Source organism: Babylonia areolata, chromosome 2 (genome assembly GCF_041734735.1).
Source record: "Babylonia areolata isolate BAREFJ2019XMU chromosome 2, ASM4173473v1, whole genome shotgun sequence".
Taxonomy (NCBI): domain Eukaryota; kingdom Metazoa; phylum Mollusca; class Gastropoda; order Neogastropoda; family Buccinidae; genus Babylonia; species Babylonia areolata.
Window position 1 is genome coordinate 52,750,747 of NC_134877.1, and position 17,097 is coordinate 52,767,843.

At 36.8% G+C, this 17,097-nt stretch overlaps 1 protein-coding gene across 1 annotated transcript; it reads right to left on the minus strand.

Annotated features, from left to right (window-relative positions):
- Positions 1–336: 336 nt before the first annotated feature.
- On the minus strand, positions 337–16,680 carry LOC143274899 (ribose-5-phosphate isomerase-like). Its single transcript, XM_076578884.1, has 8 exons — positions 16,466–16,680; positions 11,828–11,888; positions 10,474–10,529; positions 9,873–9,932; positions 9,138–9,271; positions 8,385–8,526; positions 7,724–7,826; positions 337–6,020 (listed from the first exon to the last, which is right to left on the minus strand). Exons 1-8 carry the CDS (start codon positions 16,655–16,657, stop codon positions 5,923–5,925), a joined length of 846 nt encoding a protein of 281 aa, XP_076434999.1. The 5' UTR covers positions 16,658–16,680; the 3' UTR covers positions 337–5,922.
- Positions 16,681–17,097: the final 417 nt, after the last annotated feature.

The window sequence follows — 17,097 nt, forward strand, 5'->3', positions numbered from 1 at the left end:
TCCAAAAAAACTGAATAACACAGATACACACAGGTGATGAATAAAGCAGAGTGGCTGATGCCTCCAGCAAAGCCCATGTCATTGAGTTTCAGGCTGCAGTTTTATGTCAAGAGTGTTACAGGCTTTACCTTAACTAATTAGACAGTAAAGCGAAAGACCTGTTATCTTCAGGCCATCCTTCCATGACTTCAGATAACATGTAAAGATATAATAATCATATTCAGTTGTAGCCAAGATTACTCCAGTTTGGTTTGGTCATCTGTTTAGTTTTGTTTAAAGTGTAAAGTATTTGTTAGTGAACCATGATAATGCAGTGACTGTGAATCTCTCTTCTCTTTCTTTTTTTTTCTTTGTTGTCCAGTTTCATTTTATTTCTTGTCTTTTTCTTCTTTGCAGGGTCAAAGCTCCTTCTATGGAATATGTGTGCAGCATGACCATTCATCTATGATATGTATTGTTTCTTGTATATGCCTGGAGATACCATTGCCCATTGTATTTGTTTTCAGGTTGTCTTCGTTTGCCATTTGTATCACAGTTTCTTTCTTCCTCTTTCTGGTGGAATATTTACAGTAATTGGACCCATACACTTACAACAGGGTTTCTGCTGGTTTTTATATGAAAAATATCCATATAAAGTATAATCTTTCTGTCAAAGCAAAGCGGGGGCTGTTATAGGATTTGACATTTTTGTGTATTTTTATACACATATATAAAATTGTGGTTTATCCTGAACGCAAGCAAAATTTGTTTTCATGAAAAAGTGAAACCTGTGTCCATTAACATTCCAACAGATTCCTTTGATATCCTCACATCTCTTTTTTTTTCTCAACAGACTGCACTGTACAGAAAGCAACTCACATTTGAGTTTTTATTGTCTGTTCTGTAAATGAGTTTGTGAAAAACGACATCTTACTTATTTTCTGCCTTGTTGGGTCAATTCATCTTTACATTGTTTTTTCTAGAAAGTCTAGAATATTGTTTAATTTTCTGGACTCAATTGAAATTCTTAATTTGTTGGATTCTTTTTTTGCGCCTAGGACCTTAGGCATTTTGTGGTTTTGTTTTCTTCTTCTTTCTTTTTTTTCTTCTTTTTAATCATGTTAGTGTGAAGTTAATGTTTTATTAAATTGCCTGTCAAATGATTGATAAAACTGTCAACATCAGAGGCATGTTCAAGGTTGTGCATGAAAATATTTGTTTAAACTTTGACTTAAACCAAGCCTTGGTGTCAAAGAGAACATTAGCTAAATGGGAGGCCAGTCTGTGCTGCACCTTTGACAGAGTTAGTGAACTTTACAGTAACCATCACTTCGCCATTGGCTTTTGTATTTTTTTTGCCAGACTTGAGCTTGGTTGTGTAAGATGAATAGAAACATGTGCATGGAATTTTTTTTATTGATCCAAATGTGCCTTTCTGTCTTAAAGTTTATACTTTCCTTTTTTTTAAATAGCTGATTTGCACATATTCACACTTGTGCACAGATGAGCACACATACACATGACTGGAAGTATAATTCTGTGCATGCAGGAAAAACAAGACATGACTTACATGCACATACGTACAGAACAAGTGCCTTCATATACATGACAGTGAGATTTCAAAGCATTTATCCTCCTCTGATTGAAAAATAAAAGTGCAGTTTTTATTCCTTTTAATTTAGTTTAGTCTGAAAAGCAGTGTGTATGGTGCTTAAAGCATTATTTTTAGTACTCTTTGATACCTGTGCTCTGGTCATTATATTTGTCAGTACTGCCATCTTTTTTTTCTCTTTTACTTTTTTTTTTTCTTTTCTTTCTCTCTTTGAACAGGATTTTGGTCAGAAATTAACTCAAATGACAATTTTTGGTGTTGAATTGGTCAGACATTTTAATGCAAAAAAAAGGAAAGAAAGAAAAAAGACGGAAAAAATAAGAGTAAAAATGGCAAATATTGTGATACAAATTCTTCTTAATTGCAGGTTTGTTGCATTAAACATGCTGCTAGTGTTCATCCTGAACATATTTGTGCATTTCCGTCTTGTTCACTTTTCTCTTTCTATACTTTTTATTTAATTACATGTGTGTGAAGCAATGTGGAAAAAAATTTTTCTTAATCAAGGAAAACAAATACATAAGCTGAATCTTTAAGCTACCTTACTTATTTAGCCATTTCTTTTGTTTTTTAACGAAAGGAAACATACATCTGCTAAATTGTTAAGCTACCAGATTCACTTAACCATTTCTATTGGAATATGGATGCATTTTGGTGACTCTCTGGTCATAGTGTTGTCTGGGATTATTAACACCAGTACTGAATAAGGAAGGGGTCATGCAATCTGCGTACCGATGGTTTCAGTAGCCTTTTTGTTGCTTTTAGCCCAGCCAACCACACAGGGCCATAATGGGTGGAAAACTGTAAATACTGATCCAATTGAGCTTGAAAAAAAATGGAAAAGAAGATAAGGCTCAAATACATATTCATGCACATAAATGCAAAACATTCCTCTGATTTCAAACCATTCTGTAAATTTTTTGCCAAAGAATTTTTGTTTTTTCAAACTAACCTGAATAAATGATAGCAACAGACATAAAACCAATCATTGCAAATGGACATCTCTCCACATTCTGGTGCCCCCTAAGAGAAAAAAGGAAATTTCCAGTACAGATTTTCCAGAAGATGGGGATAGTATTTATAGTATACTGAAAGGGTCCCTGCGATATTCCCACAGGGGCTTAAGTTTGCTGTGGTAATTCACAAAAGATTAAAAGCTCACGTCATACCATATAAACAAAAAAAAATCAAGATTTCTACAGGTAAGAATATTTTTATTACAACTGATGAAAGGCAAAATCATGCTTTTGTGCAGATATATATAAAGTCCAGCTGATTGCTAAGACTATCAGAGTTGTAAAACCCGGACCCAAAAATAGCCAATTTTGAATACTCCCCATTGTAACATCGCTCTGGTAACTGTAATGGATCTAGAGTTACATCCAGAAACAAGGCCAAAACATCTACTTAAAAATTATAATGAATAATAATAATAAAATGTCAGAATGCAGAAAAGCTCAGGATATTCTCTTTGGTTCCACACTCTTCAAACAATATCTAGAATATGCTCAGGGGATTTGAATAAAAAAAAATTACATGTCATACAACAAATGAGATTATCAAGTTCAAAATCATACCAGAAAGCAGGAGTAATCTAAAACAAAACAACACCCCACCCAACCCCACCCCCCAAAAAAAAACCCTAGCCCTAAACTCACCTTTCGGATGGTAAAGAAAGCCAGATGAAAAACGCATGATTATAAATGCTAACAAAAACAAAAACAAACTGAACAGCTGGAGAAAAATACAAATGGTCTGACCCAGAAGGTAGAAACTCTGAGACGACAAAGATAGGAACGAAAACTGAAAACCAATAACTGCCCTCAAAAATTCCAGAGGGCAGGAACATTAAATTTTTGTATTAATGTAAAAAAAAAAAAAATTATACACATTAAATAATATAAAATTAAAACCTCAACATCACATCCATCCATATCCAAACTGTGGAGTATACATCAATTGCTTTCAAAGCTGTTCTGAGCTTTTCATAGAAGAATGATGACAAGAAATATGTTGAGACAGCAAGTGCTAAAATTTGATGATGTTCAGTTGTTAAAGAAAAAAAAAGTTCAGTTGTTACAGATAAAAAAACACCTGTTCTGGCAACATTCTGCCAGTTTCATCCCAATCAGACAACTACAAATGCTGGTCAAATACAAATCTTAATGTACTCAAATGCATAGATCATTTTCCTCAAACATGCCAACATGAAAACTTTTACCATCAGAAAACAAATGTGAGAGAGACCAGTGAGTGTCCATCTCACTTTTTCCATAGCTATACTACTGTCAATCCCACATTTCATCTCTGATTAATGCACCGTCTTGTACATTTTATATCCACACACAGTATTACATAAAACAAATGACAGAAAATAATAAACCATGGTTAAACCACATACAGCAAGGTTAACCAGTGTAACACCGGTTTGGAACACATGATCATTGGCAAGAACTGTCAGTCAGTTCATCAAATCTTCAAAAAATTGGTCAATACACAGCAACATATTGTCAAACAATTAAACAATAATTATTTTTCCTTGTAATTAAGAGTTGCTTCAATAATCTGATTGAATTACAATATGAATATGAGTAAGGGTAGTTACAATATGAATATGAGTAAGGGTAGTTTGTGTATGAGCATGCATGTGTGTTTCAAGGCCTTTTTTGTCATTTTTTTTCTGCTCAATTTACAGTTTTTTCAATTTCTTTTTAATGAAAAAATGTTTTCATCGTTCACACTCACTACAAAATGGTGGCCAGTAGAACCGTCTTATCTCAGCTTGAACACACACACAAAACAATAAAACAAAAACATCTAACCAAGCCAACAAATGAAAGGTTTCCATTGGTCATTCACATTCATCCTCTCTCTCTTAATTTGCTATCCACTAATTATCTTGAGTGTGTTGATGAAATGCAAATTCAAAACAATATCTCTAATCTCTGACTGCTGTTCACACACTTCAAAACAAATACATTGTGCTTCATATCACTCATGTAAAAATCTCAACAAAGTGAGCAGCAGCACCTCAATCCCCAATCAAAAGAAAAAAACAAACATGAACAGTACTCTGAAGCATTCATTCTAGTAAACATCCCTTTGTGAGCTGAATCCGAATGGCAGTGATAAAAAATCAACAACAAAACAGTTTCATGGGGTGGTTAAATAAAGTGATTTGATTCATAATTTTCTTGTGTCAACAATAGGGGTAGGGGGTGAAACTTGATGGAACTCTTGAAAAATTCAAGAAGTCAAAAGATGATGTGCATGAATACACATACACCCAGACGGTTGAATAAATTATGTCTCATGAAAGGATAAAAGCTATGAAGCTAATGCATGTAATAATGCATTAAAAAAATGTCTTAACATAAACTAATAATGGGGTGCATAATTGTGAGTTTTTATTCTTTCAGCCAGTGCAGATTCGTTTATTGCTATGACCAGAGATATATATATATACATATATCTGTTAAGCCTGCTTACATTTCAAATGTTTTGGGTTTTTTTCTTCTTTTTTTTAATCAAAATATAGTCATTCACAATATTCAAGGTATTTGAGGTAAATCACAGTAGCAATGACAAAGGGCAAGCAACAGACTTCCCAAAGGCATGCAGGTGACAATTTAGACAACAGGAAGCAATAGTTGAGACAGCAATGTAATTAATGTTAATTATGGTTGATGATTCCTTTTGGGGAGAACAGCTCTTCAACTTTAGTGCCATGTGATTTGGAGCACCAAAACATTTCATACATAATGACAAAGGGAATTTCAAACCATATCACTACAAAGAAATATAATTTTATAGCAAAGAAGCATACGCTTGAATAGCACAGTTAAGCATCAGCAATTTTCTTAGTTGCAACATACAAGGCATACCCAACATAAATCATGCAGATATTAAACTGTCCATCACACCACCTTTGCCCCAAGCAGACACAAGCCCTTAAAAAAAAGAAGAATGGAAACCATACATAAAAACTGGAAGGAATCAGAAACTGTTGGGAATCATACATACATTAACTTGCATAATCATACCTGACTGAACACAGGACTAAAAATCATAAACAGGTGGGGAAGGGGTTCGTTTTCCCACTGAACTCAGGACTGAAAATTATACACCAGTGGGAAAGCAAACCCCTTCTCTTGTGCTTCAATCTCCCTGTTCATAAAGGAAGCAACAGTCCAGCTTTCGCTGAAAACCACTGCCTGTATTTTTTTTTCTTTCTTTTTTTTAAAACTTACATTACTTTCACTTCCATCTGTCACACCTTGGTTCTGGTTGTCGAATGCAGACAGTCGTTAGGACTGAACAACTGAAACTGGTTATGAGTCTGAAGCCGCACGGATGGAGACTTTCCCATCCGATGTTCCAAAGTAAGCTGCCTTGGCCATGTTTAGGAACAGACCAGTTTCCAACACACCTGCAGAGACAGTACAACTTTGTGTTACAGCCAGCTGTGAGATCACAAATAGTTTAAGCTGAAAATGTTGCGTAAACTGCGTAAATGTATTGGTTAAGTTTAAAGGTTAAAAATGCCACAGCCCTTCACGGCCACAATAACATTCACTGTGTCAAGGGATTGGGACAGAAGGCAGGACCCAGTCCTCTCATTCCTCCATTCTAAACTTCCGTAACCAGTTACCCATTCACACAAGGGTGGAGTGAGGAAAATCAGCGTAAAGTGCTTTTCCTAAGAACACCATTCCATGCCAAAACCGGGCCACAAACCCTGATCAATGGTGAACATTGGATCAGAAGACCAACATCTGCCATGGCAACTCCTAGATACAAATGTTACTTTTCAAAAAAGTAAGTTTTTGTGACATAAAATAAATTTGGTACCACTGACCATATTTTTGGGAAACATTTTTTTTTTTTTTTGCTGCCCCATCATCATCTGCACCGTTTCAGTGGCATTACTCCCATGCCACTCATTTAGATTCCCCCAAACACAGCCACATCCGGGTTCGTCCGTCACAGTTCCAGTGTCGGCAGTCTGCAGGGAACCATCAATGTTAGGTCGACAGGAGGCCACACACCAGAGGAGACCCTGCGCTGCTGCTGAGTCACTTCGGTGGTGTTCAGTGGTGCCTGTTCTGATTTAACGTACTTAGGACACCACCTACTAAGCCCCCTACTAACGACAATAATGGTTTAGTCGCATAGCCAGATTGAGTGAACATCCCTCCCAGGGTGAAGACCACCATCACGTCCCCCAAACAACAGGCCCCCATGAATCTGCCGACATTGAAGACATTGACAGGACTCGCCCCAAGCACGGAAGTGGAGGGGTATCAAAACTGAGGTCACCAAGAGAGCAGGGCATGAAAGGCCACAGACCTTGAGATCGTTTTGTTTATATTGATGATGAAGGAGGAGGAGGAGGAGGATTTACTATGGAGGTCTATAGTGGTTGGGGACTGCATGACAAGGCTGTACTCTACGCTTTCTGTCATGACATCCTGGTGTTAACCAGGCCCAAAAGACACAGACAACTGCAGTGTTGGTCAGGTAATTGGAGCAACACACCCAAAGATGCATCATTGAAGTGGATGACACTCGACTGTGTGGTCCCAGTCTCCACATTTAAGCCCACAGCACACTCAACTCTGGGTAGGAGCCGGTCACAGGCCGAAAAACCCACCTCCGCTGCTGTCAGTCCACAACGCTAACCACTTTGCCACAGCAGCTGGTGGGAAACTTATTCTACATAATCAACATTTAATTTAGATTTTTTTGATAATCAACATAATTTTGATTTGCTTGATAATCAACATTTAATTTTGATTTATTTGTTTGCATAGTTCTTTAACCCTTTCAGTGCATAGCCTATTTTATATTCAGTGACAACTATTTGCCAAGGTATGCTTTGGTCATGGAGGGAAATAATAAAGAAAACTACTAAAAGAAACTATGTAGAACTTATACTTTTCTGTAATGAAAATGAACACACTCTCTAGTTATGTCAATTTCAAATGAATTTAATGATTCTGCAATAGGAAAATTCCTATAATGACACGGGCATAAATTTCTATCCTGGGACACCTGAATGGGATGGAAATTTCTGCCCTGGAGTACTCAAGGGGTCAATGCTTTGAGCAACAGCTAATATTGTTATGGTACCTGGAATGCAGTGAAGTTTACGATCAGCATCAAGCCAGTCCACTTGCTGGCCATCAAACAACCAGTCCACTATGAAGTTTCCATTGTCAGTCACAATCGGACCCTGCCAGTCACAGACAAAAATTTCAGCTTACATCCGATTACAGACCTCAGAAATGTCATTCAGTAACAAAATAGCTTAAATGAAAATCTTCAGAAAAAAATGATAAAGTAACAACAACAAAAGAGCTTTTAACAACAAAACAGCATGAGTAACATCTTGGTCACAGACATGGCGTAAGGAGGGTCAAATAACACCACCTCTGTTGAAATCTTTATTGTATATGTTTTTGCACACACACACACACACACACACACACAAGCCCTCCATTCTCCCAGTCTCCTCTTACTCACAAGCACTTACACCTCGCGAGACCACAGCACCCTGCACTCACCAATCTGTTTTCATCTGTCTAATATATGGGGCTCTACTTCTTCACTATTGTTTATTTTCATATAATTAAAGCTTTTATCCTGGAAAATAACATGAAAAAAATCAAATGAAAGATGAACAATGTTCACCAATCCCATTTTCTTTTTAATATTTTGCATCAATCTCTCTCTCTCTCTCTCCCTCTCTCTCTTTATTTTTTCTTTTATTTTGTATAAAGCTTGAACATACAGCCTTTCTGTTGGCCATGCGTAGCTCCACTTTGCCTCCAAGCATCTTCTGGATCTTTAACTGGATTGGGTGATAGGCCATGGGCACCACCTCAATGGGCACCCCTTTCTTCCAGTGTGTACCAAGTACACCTGTGTCCTTTCTGCACATACAGGAGTGATGGGTCAAAGAGCTGGTGATCTGTGGTGAAGCCCGACAAACAGAAAGCATCATATGTACTTACACATGTGACACTTACACATACAAATAACTTTAAATAAATGCCAGAAGGCTAAGTGATGTCCACTTTGGTAAAGTTTTCTTTGCTTACTCTGACTACAAGTGCTGCATGGATCGTCTCTTGTTAAGCTTACATGTTTTCTGGCACCCAAGCTAGGTTTTATGGCATAAAATCTCTCAATATTAGTGTAATTACCACCAGTTAATTAGCTGATGAACCACTGCCGAACTATGCAATGAATCCCAGGAGGGAGGTCTACATTCTGATGTTACTTTCTCATATAGTGAGGGTTGAAGCCTTCAGAACATTGGCCAATCACAAGATCCATTACACTGTGGTCAAGCATGAATTCTAAGCTGGACAATTTCATTGGACGATCATCATGTGCATTAATCACTGACAGTTAAAATGGTACAAATGATAGTTTCTAACACTGGAGATCACAGCACCTTTTATATTTTCACCTTGCTATTTCCGAACTCAGTACTCTCACATTCATTATCACACATTCTGTTGAAGTATCAAGAACACACCTGTCATCTGCTATAATGAAGAACTCCTTGGCGCAAGATGCAATGATTTTTTCTTGGGTCAGACATCCTCCCCCTCCCTTGATGAGGTTTAACTTTGCATCAACTTCATCGGCACCATCTATCGCAACATCCAGCTGTCATACACACACGCACAAATCATGCAGGTATGAGAATGTACATGAACCAAGACAGCATAAAAACTCCCTAACAAACATATAACATATATTCCTGGCAAAAATCTGTTCTGTACCAAACAACAGGTATGTAAGAACGTTATTCAAAATAAAAGATACAAGCTTTATTTTAAATACCCTGAAAAACTGAATTTTCCATGATTACTGTCTTCTAGTTGTACAAGAATTCTTGCTCATCAAGCAATTGAAGTCACATCCATTTTTAAAACAATTATTAGTTAAAAAATCAAAATAAAACAAGCATTCAGGCCTTTACTTCTATAAGCATTTCATTCTCCATACAATGAAGTCTATCTGATATGAGTTTCCTGCAGACAACAGAAATCTGCAGGTATTGCTTTGTATTGTGCTGGATTGAATTGCATTGTATTGGATCACTTTTCTGTCAACAGATTTCTCAGTGTGATATCATGCTGCACTCCCTGAGCAGAACAGTGCACACAGTGCAGCGCTACCCTTTTTCTTCTTTTTTCTGTCAGCAAGTGTATTTGTTTTACACACACACACACACACACACATGAATGCATGTATGCAAACTAACCTCAGGGTATTGCTCCAGTGTTCCAAGCTGCAACTTATTTTCAAGAATCAGCTGCCGCGCCTGAAATCAAACAGTGCAATTTGCAGATGACATCCACTGTTTTAAGAAAACATACCATAGTTATGTTTCCTACAGGTTCAGGTGAATGAAAGTGAATCATAACAAACTACTAGTATCACAACACCATGCTTTGATTATGTACGTTTCTTAAGAGAGAAAAAAAAAACATAATAAAATAAAACATTATTCAATAAAAAAAATAATAATAATAAATGACAAAATAATAGAAAAAAATCAATTACACTCACTGCAAACAGACACTATGACACTACTCATCCAACTCAATTGCTCACACACACACACACACACACACACACACACACACACACACACACAACACATTACATAGATGTCAAACTTCTTCAGCATAAATAGAAAAGCTGTGAAAAATTGCAACCATGCTTGCTCTCTGTCTCATGCACACACACATACACACCATTATACTATCCAGTACAAGCTGCAGTTAGCAAATTATAAAGTACTTTATATTAAGTAGCCACATACCTAAACTTTCTGCTAACTGTATTAGCTGGCCACATACCTGAAATGATGTTGGAATACATACGACGCTGAGACCTTCATCTCTGACTCTTTCCACTGAAAAGCAAATTATATCATAAATATCATTTGATCCATAATCTTTTGATCACTGATGATATTACAAATAATATATATTTCATAACATCAGAAACAATATCACAAATATGATAAATCACAAGATCACTGATGGCAATCTTTAAAATACTGAAGCCATTGATTCAAAAGAAAAATAAAGTACACACTAACATTTTACTTTTCATCTTCCCCCACCCCTTCTTCATTTTCAATCTTTTTTGCATCCTCCCAAGATCTACAATGATACAATTACATTCAAGCGACAGGTGCTGGGCAATTTGATTTCTATTCTCAATTACTTCAGCCACATTTGCAGTATGAACAAATATATTATTTTAAAAAAACATGTTCTCTAAAACAGTGAAAATGTAAGCAATGTATTGATTTACTTTTTTTTTTCACAACATATTTGTCTGTGTGAAGTTTGAGGTGCTCTCCCCAGGACAGCACGAAACCAAAAACTGCGCCACTATTTTTTCCCCTTTTTTCTGCCTGCAAGTGTAATTGCTTTGCTAAAAATGAGGATTTTTCTAAAGAATTTTGCCCAAAACAACCCTTTTGTAGCTGTAGGTTCTTTCATGTGCACAAGTACATGCTACACACAAGATCTAGGTAAATCATTTCATCTGAATGACTTAAGCCTGTCTGTCTCGGTGAGACCGCGTGTGTGTGTGAGTGAGTACACCATATGTGTAAGTGTGTAAGTGTGTGAGTGAATGTGTGTGTGAGTGTGTGTGTGAGTGTGTGTGTTTCTATGCAAGCATGCATCATTTGTCTGCATGCATGTTCAGAGGTATGCACAAGGGCATTTAGTAGTGTGATTTACCTGTCTGTAGTCTAAGCATGACAGATAGTTTAATAAACAAAAATAAGGCATGCAAACAAAAACGGAACAAAAAGTGTCAACAACAAACATCTCTTGATACTGTTGCCTGAGCAGAAATAAGTAAGTATAGTCATTCAGATGAGCCGATCAACCAAGGTCCGTCTGTAGCATGTACAAGAATCTTTGGCAACAAAAAGGTGTCCCTGGCAAAATTCTGTAGCAATATCCACTTCCATAGGAAAACAAATAATTACACTTGCAGGGAGGAAAAAAGACTTTTAAAGAAGGAAAAAGAAAGGGTGGTGATGCACCGTGGCCCTGCGCTTTCCCTGGGGAGATCAGCCCCAATCTCACACGGTAAAACCTGTTGTGCAAATGAGTAATACAGCAAAATGCAATATATACAATAAAAACATGTGCTCTGCTTAAACAGCTGCAGTGCCGACTCATTTACCCAATCGTTCCACTGCTGAAACAATAGTTGTTCCACTTCCAATGCCAATCACTTGGTTATCCTGCAAAACACACAAAAAAAAGAATAAATAAGAAAGAACTTAAAAAAATAAAATAAAATAAAATAAAGTGATAATTCATACCTGAGATTTATTCTAATCTTCATTTTGATTCTTTCCCTCCAAGCAACATGATCATTTTCCTTCTCTGTTAATCCACTTGTAGCAAGTGTATGCTGCATATCAGTCAGTTTTGCCCCCCACACTTCCCCTCATACCCCACCCCCCAAAAAAGTGTGTGTGTGTGTGTGTGTGTGTGTGTGTCCATGTTCATCCACACATACACATGGCTTTGAGAGCAAAAAAAATTTCATAACCAAATAAGAGTTTTTTGTTGCTGTAGTTGCTCTTTCATTGGTATTTAACATATTTCCAAGCCAGATAAATTTTCTAAGATATTTGTATTTCACATGTAAATAACAAGCGTTGCTTCTGATTGAATTAAAGCTTACAGCACATTATGGGAGAATGTTTAAAAATAGGGACATTACAGGTCTTGCATAACTGTGAATTTGCACACTGTTTTCGTAAGACAGTTCAATCATGAAGTTTTGAATGGAAGATTTGGCATTACTATATTGCTTCAAAAATATATAATCCAGTGCACCAAGACTGCATCTCATACATCACATGTCACAACACTGGGAGAGCAATGACAAACACTGTTACATGTATTTCAGAGCAGAAACAGGTCAATACACTACAGTGTCTAGAGACTGAAGAATGCAATTCTAGTTTTATCTTTTATTCTTTTTCTGCACAATCATAGGGTTCTGCTCCACAAGCAAACCACTAATCAGTTGTATGTGCTGTGCAATTTGTGTAAATATACTGCATGCTTGTATATAGTGTATGCATATGTGTGTCAGTCTTGTGTGTGTGTGTGTAACGGATTGCCTTTGCTTGCGTGTGTACACATGAATGCACACTTGTATGTGTGTGTATGTAACTGTCTGTATATTTGACTCTGTGTGTGTGTGTGTGTGTGTGTGTGTGTGTGTGTGTGTGTGTGTGTGTGTGTTCTGTGTCTATGTGTCAGTGTGTGGGTGTGTGTATACATATGTATCCCTCCCCAAATTTTACTATCTGTTCACCATTTGCTGAAAAAAATGAATAACTTCGTTAAGGAGTGTACACTTTTGCTGAGTATCTGTTGATCAAGCACTACCATCATTTTGATCAAACTTTATCTCTTTACTGTAACATGTTCCTGTGGTAGAAAAGATAAATAGCAAACTGAGAACGCTGGCATTTAAGCGGCATCTGTTCCCTCTGTGATCCACATTAATCAAATGCCAAGCACGAATCCCAAACACAGCCCACCATTTTACTGACACGTGTTGCCACATTCATCCTCTTCACAATATGCACTGCAACCATGGACAAACATGACATACCTGGTTTACAAATTACCAGTGGTGGCTCTCACAGTAGTATGAAATCAATACATGGAATTATTAGGACTCTCATAATCAGTATTGACTCAATACATGTAATTATCAGGACTCTCAAAATCGATGCATACAATCTATGTTAGTATGTATATATTAATTATTATCATGAATGCACTCTGAACTCAAAACATAATATAAGACACTATGGATATCTGAAAATAACTAAGTGAGTATGACACATTCACAAGCAGTTTACAGTATGTCGCACAGAGGTGGATAAGCCAACAATACCTTTTAAAAACTAGTAAATTTACCAAAGCAAGACAGGCATTCCAGTAAAAAATGTAGTTTTTAAGACAGAAGGACAGAGATAGTTTAACAATAATGAGTGTGAACAATTGCCTGCATACCAGAACTGTTCTGCACTGATGATGGTGTGGAAAGCTGTTTTTATAGTATACCATATGTTATTTATCAACACAGCTATATATTGCTTCACACCGTTTGTCAAGTAGAATGATTTTTTTTCTTTAAACAGCTCAAGCCTAAGCACATCCTCAGACGTACAATCACATGATGATGTAAGTATGTTTGTTGTGTGACAGTATAAATCATGCATTCACACACACACACACACACACACACACACACACACACACACAGACACACACACAATTTTCCAGTATATTTTATTTCATCGGGTTTCTGGTGGATCATTCCAATTGTAACTCTGTGTGTGTGTGTGTGTGTGTGTGTGTGCGTTTGTTTGTGTGTGTGTGTGTTTGTGTGTCTGTCTGTCTTATGTGTGTATGTGTATGTATTTACATGTGCATAACTATACATAAATCATAAACTGATAAGTCTACATCATTACAGTACTGACTAGTGTAATGCTATGTGTGGCTGCTGTGTTGCTTCAACAGATGTAGCTTAATTACATGGGCAGCTGTCTTCAGCATAAGAGAAGTCTACTGCAATCTTAATCAACTATGTAGTTAAAACTGCACTTTTTCAAGGACTATATTCTATATATTAAAAAAGACATATATTGTGTATTTCCACTTCCAGTCCTGGTTATCAAAACAAGGTCATCTAGCTCTGAAAGAATGTGCAAAAATGCACGAGGGCACACACACACACACACACACACTCTCTCTCTCTCTCTCTCTCTCTCATACGTCATAATGTATATCATTACCAGTTTATCAAGATGCCATTTGGGGATTATATATACTTCCAGTTCTGTAAATCAATATCAATCATATTCACCATTACAGGTTTATCACTATGTCATTTGGGGTTACACCTCCAGTTCTGCAAATCAGAATCAATCATATTCACCCCTCCTTGGCTGACATCTGTTTAAATTATTTTTCTCTTTACTTTTTTCAAAGGCTAGCCTATTTGTTTCCTTTCTGTGCCATATGAATTTATACAGTGTTTTGTTTATCTTTATTAGAATCTGTTCTGGTAGACCAATAAACTGCATCACAAAGACAGACTCAATGAAAATAAAACATTTGATTTCAACTATTCTTCCATATTATATTCATTCCAAGGTTTCTTTTACTCCATGTGTTAATCACGCTGTCCACTGCTTCAGTTCTGTGTGTCCAGTTGTTTTCTGTATCAACTGTAGCTTGATCATTTTTAAAGTATGTTCCTAGTATTTTTTTTTTCATTCAAAACAAACAGCGACATTTCAGGCATTGTTCTCTCCTCAGTCAACAATGAATCAGTAAATTACTGAGTAAAGCTTAAAATAAAGCAATAAGCATGCAGATGACACAACCCTGTTTCTCAACAATAAAGAAGACATCGTAAAAGCATATGATATAATATAATAAATGAATATTCTTTTTTTTTTCCTTAGACTCAAGCTAATGCCCAAGAAAAAACCAAAAGCAATGCCTTCGGGGATACAAAAACAAGAACATAATTTGCCATTCTTCATGATCAAGTTACTTCAACAAACCTGAACCTGTTTTCAAAACAGTCATTTTCACTGTGCAAATCCTTTTTTTCTTTTCTTTTTCTTTTTTTTTTTTTCTTTTTTTTTTTATCTCAGTTCCTTTCCATATGAATTCTATCATTTGTCCAATTGTTTTTCATGTTGCATAGTGCACCAAATGCTGACATGGATTACAGGATCTTTAACATGCACTTCTGTTCAGCAAAGCCAAACGATTTAAGAATTCAAGTCAACAACAGAATGGAACCAGCTGAAAGAGGAAGCTGTTTGTGGAGAGACCACTGCATCATTCAGAGCATCCATCAAAAGTTCCCTGCAAGCTGATAAATTCCACCACTAACACATTGGCCTTTTTTTCCTTTCTTTTTTGTTTCTTTTTTGTCTTTCTTCTTCTTCTTCTTTAACATGCACCCATCTCAAGTCTGTTGTGACAATGGTCAAATTGGCCTCCTCAATGTTTTGATCCAGTCGTTTCATTTTCTGCATACATGCAGATATAATATCATACACAATTATGTGTACAAAGGGGGTTTAGGCACAAGAAGGTCTTCATATTATGTTGACCTCAGAGATCAGAAAAATCTCCACTCTTCACCCACCAGGTGTGCCAAAACTGGGGATCAAACTCAGGGCACTCAGATGAGGATATAATTATCATAATTCTCTCTAAAAAAAAAAAAAAAAAAAAAAAAAAAAAAAAAAAATTATGCCACTGCACCAGTCAAGCTTACTTTTTCACTTGTCTTTACTTATTCAAGTTCTGTCACCCATGACATAGGGAAAACAAAAATTACATCAGCCCTCTTGTACATGCCATGAGACTTCTTAACTATACTAAACTAAACCAACTCAATTTGTTTATACAGTGTTATACATTGTCAATAAAAGTTGAACATGACCTTTCTGTTATACTCTGTTTCACACAATGACCATTCCCGCCTGAATCATGACCGCCCATCCTATTTATAAATGTGAACCAACTGATGAATTATTATCACTAGTAGTAGTAGTATCCGATGCTGGAATTGATAAACATGAATACAGTAACCAATAATCAAGTTATGCTTGCTTTATGCTAAATCAGTGAACGGCTAGACAGCCTACTGAATCAATGGTGGGAAAGAGCGGAGCTTAAAACCCCCACGCGAGGCTCTGTTTATCGTCTGCTGGGTTGCAGAATTACAGCCCGTCTGCCTCGTTTGTTATCAACTCACTCTAATGTTATCATCCACAGCTCGACGAGCGGCAGCTCTCTTTCCTGCTTGTACGGGATCCTCCATGATGCTGTCTCCTGTCTTACCCATCACAAAGCTGCTCCTGTTGAAAGACCTGAAATGACTAAGGACAAGTCGAAGTTTGGGTATGTACGCCTGGTGACGGCTGGAAATTAAACTGTTCACACACATGCTCCCCGGATATGACCTTGGATACGCGCGTTGATGGCGGAAATGACCTCTCTAAAGAAAGTGAAAGTAGAGATACGATCCGCACGTTTCTTCTTCTTGTTTCTTTTTCACCATACTATGGCAATCCCCATACAAACTAAGAATTTGGTTATGTACGTATAGGGAAAGGAGAGAGACTGACGGAGAGCTGTACAGAAGTATCTTTTAAAAGAAAAAGTTCTTCTATTTCAAGTTGAGAAACTGCATTAAAAAAAAAAATGTTTTGTTTTTGTTTTTGGGTGTGTGTGTGTGTGTGTTTTTCCCCGCTACTTTCGCCTGGAAGGATGTTGTATTTTCCCCTGGTGGGTTGGGGGGAAAAATCTAGCCTATCCTAATACCTAATGTTAGAGTAGCTGTATGTGGAACTGCCAGCCAGCTACTATGCTATGGTTACTTTTCGT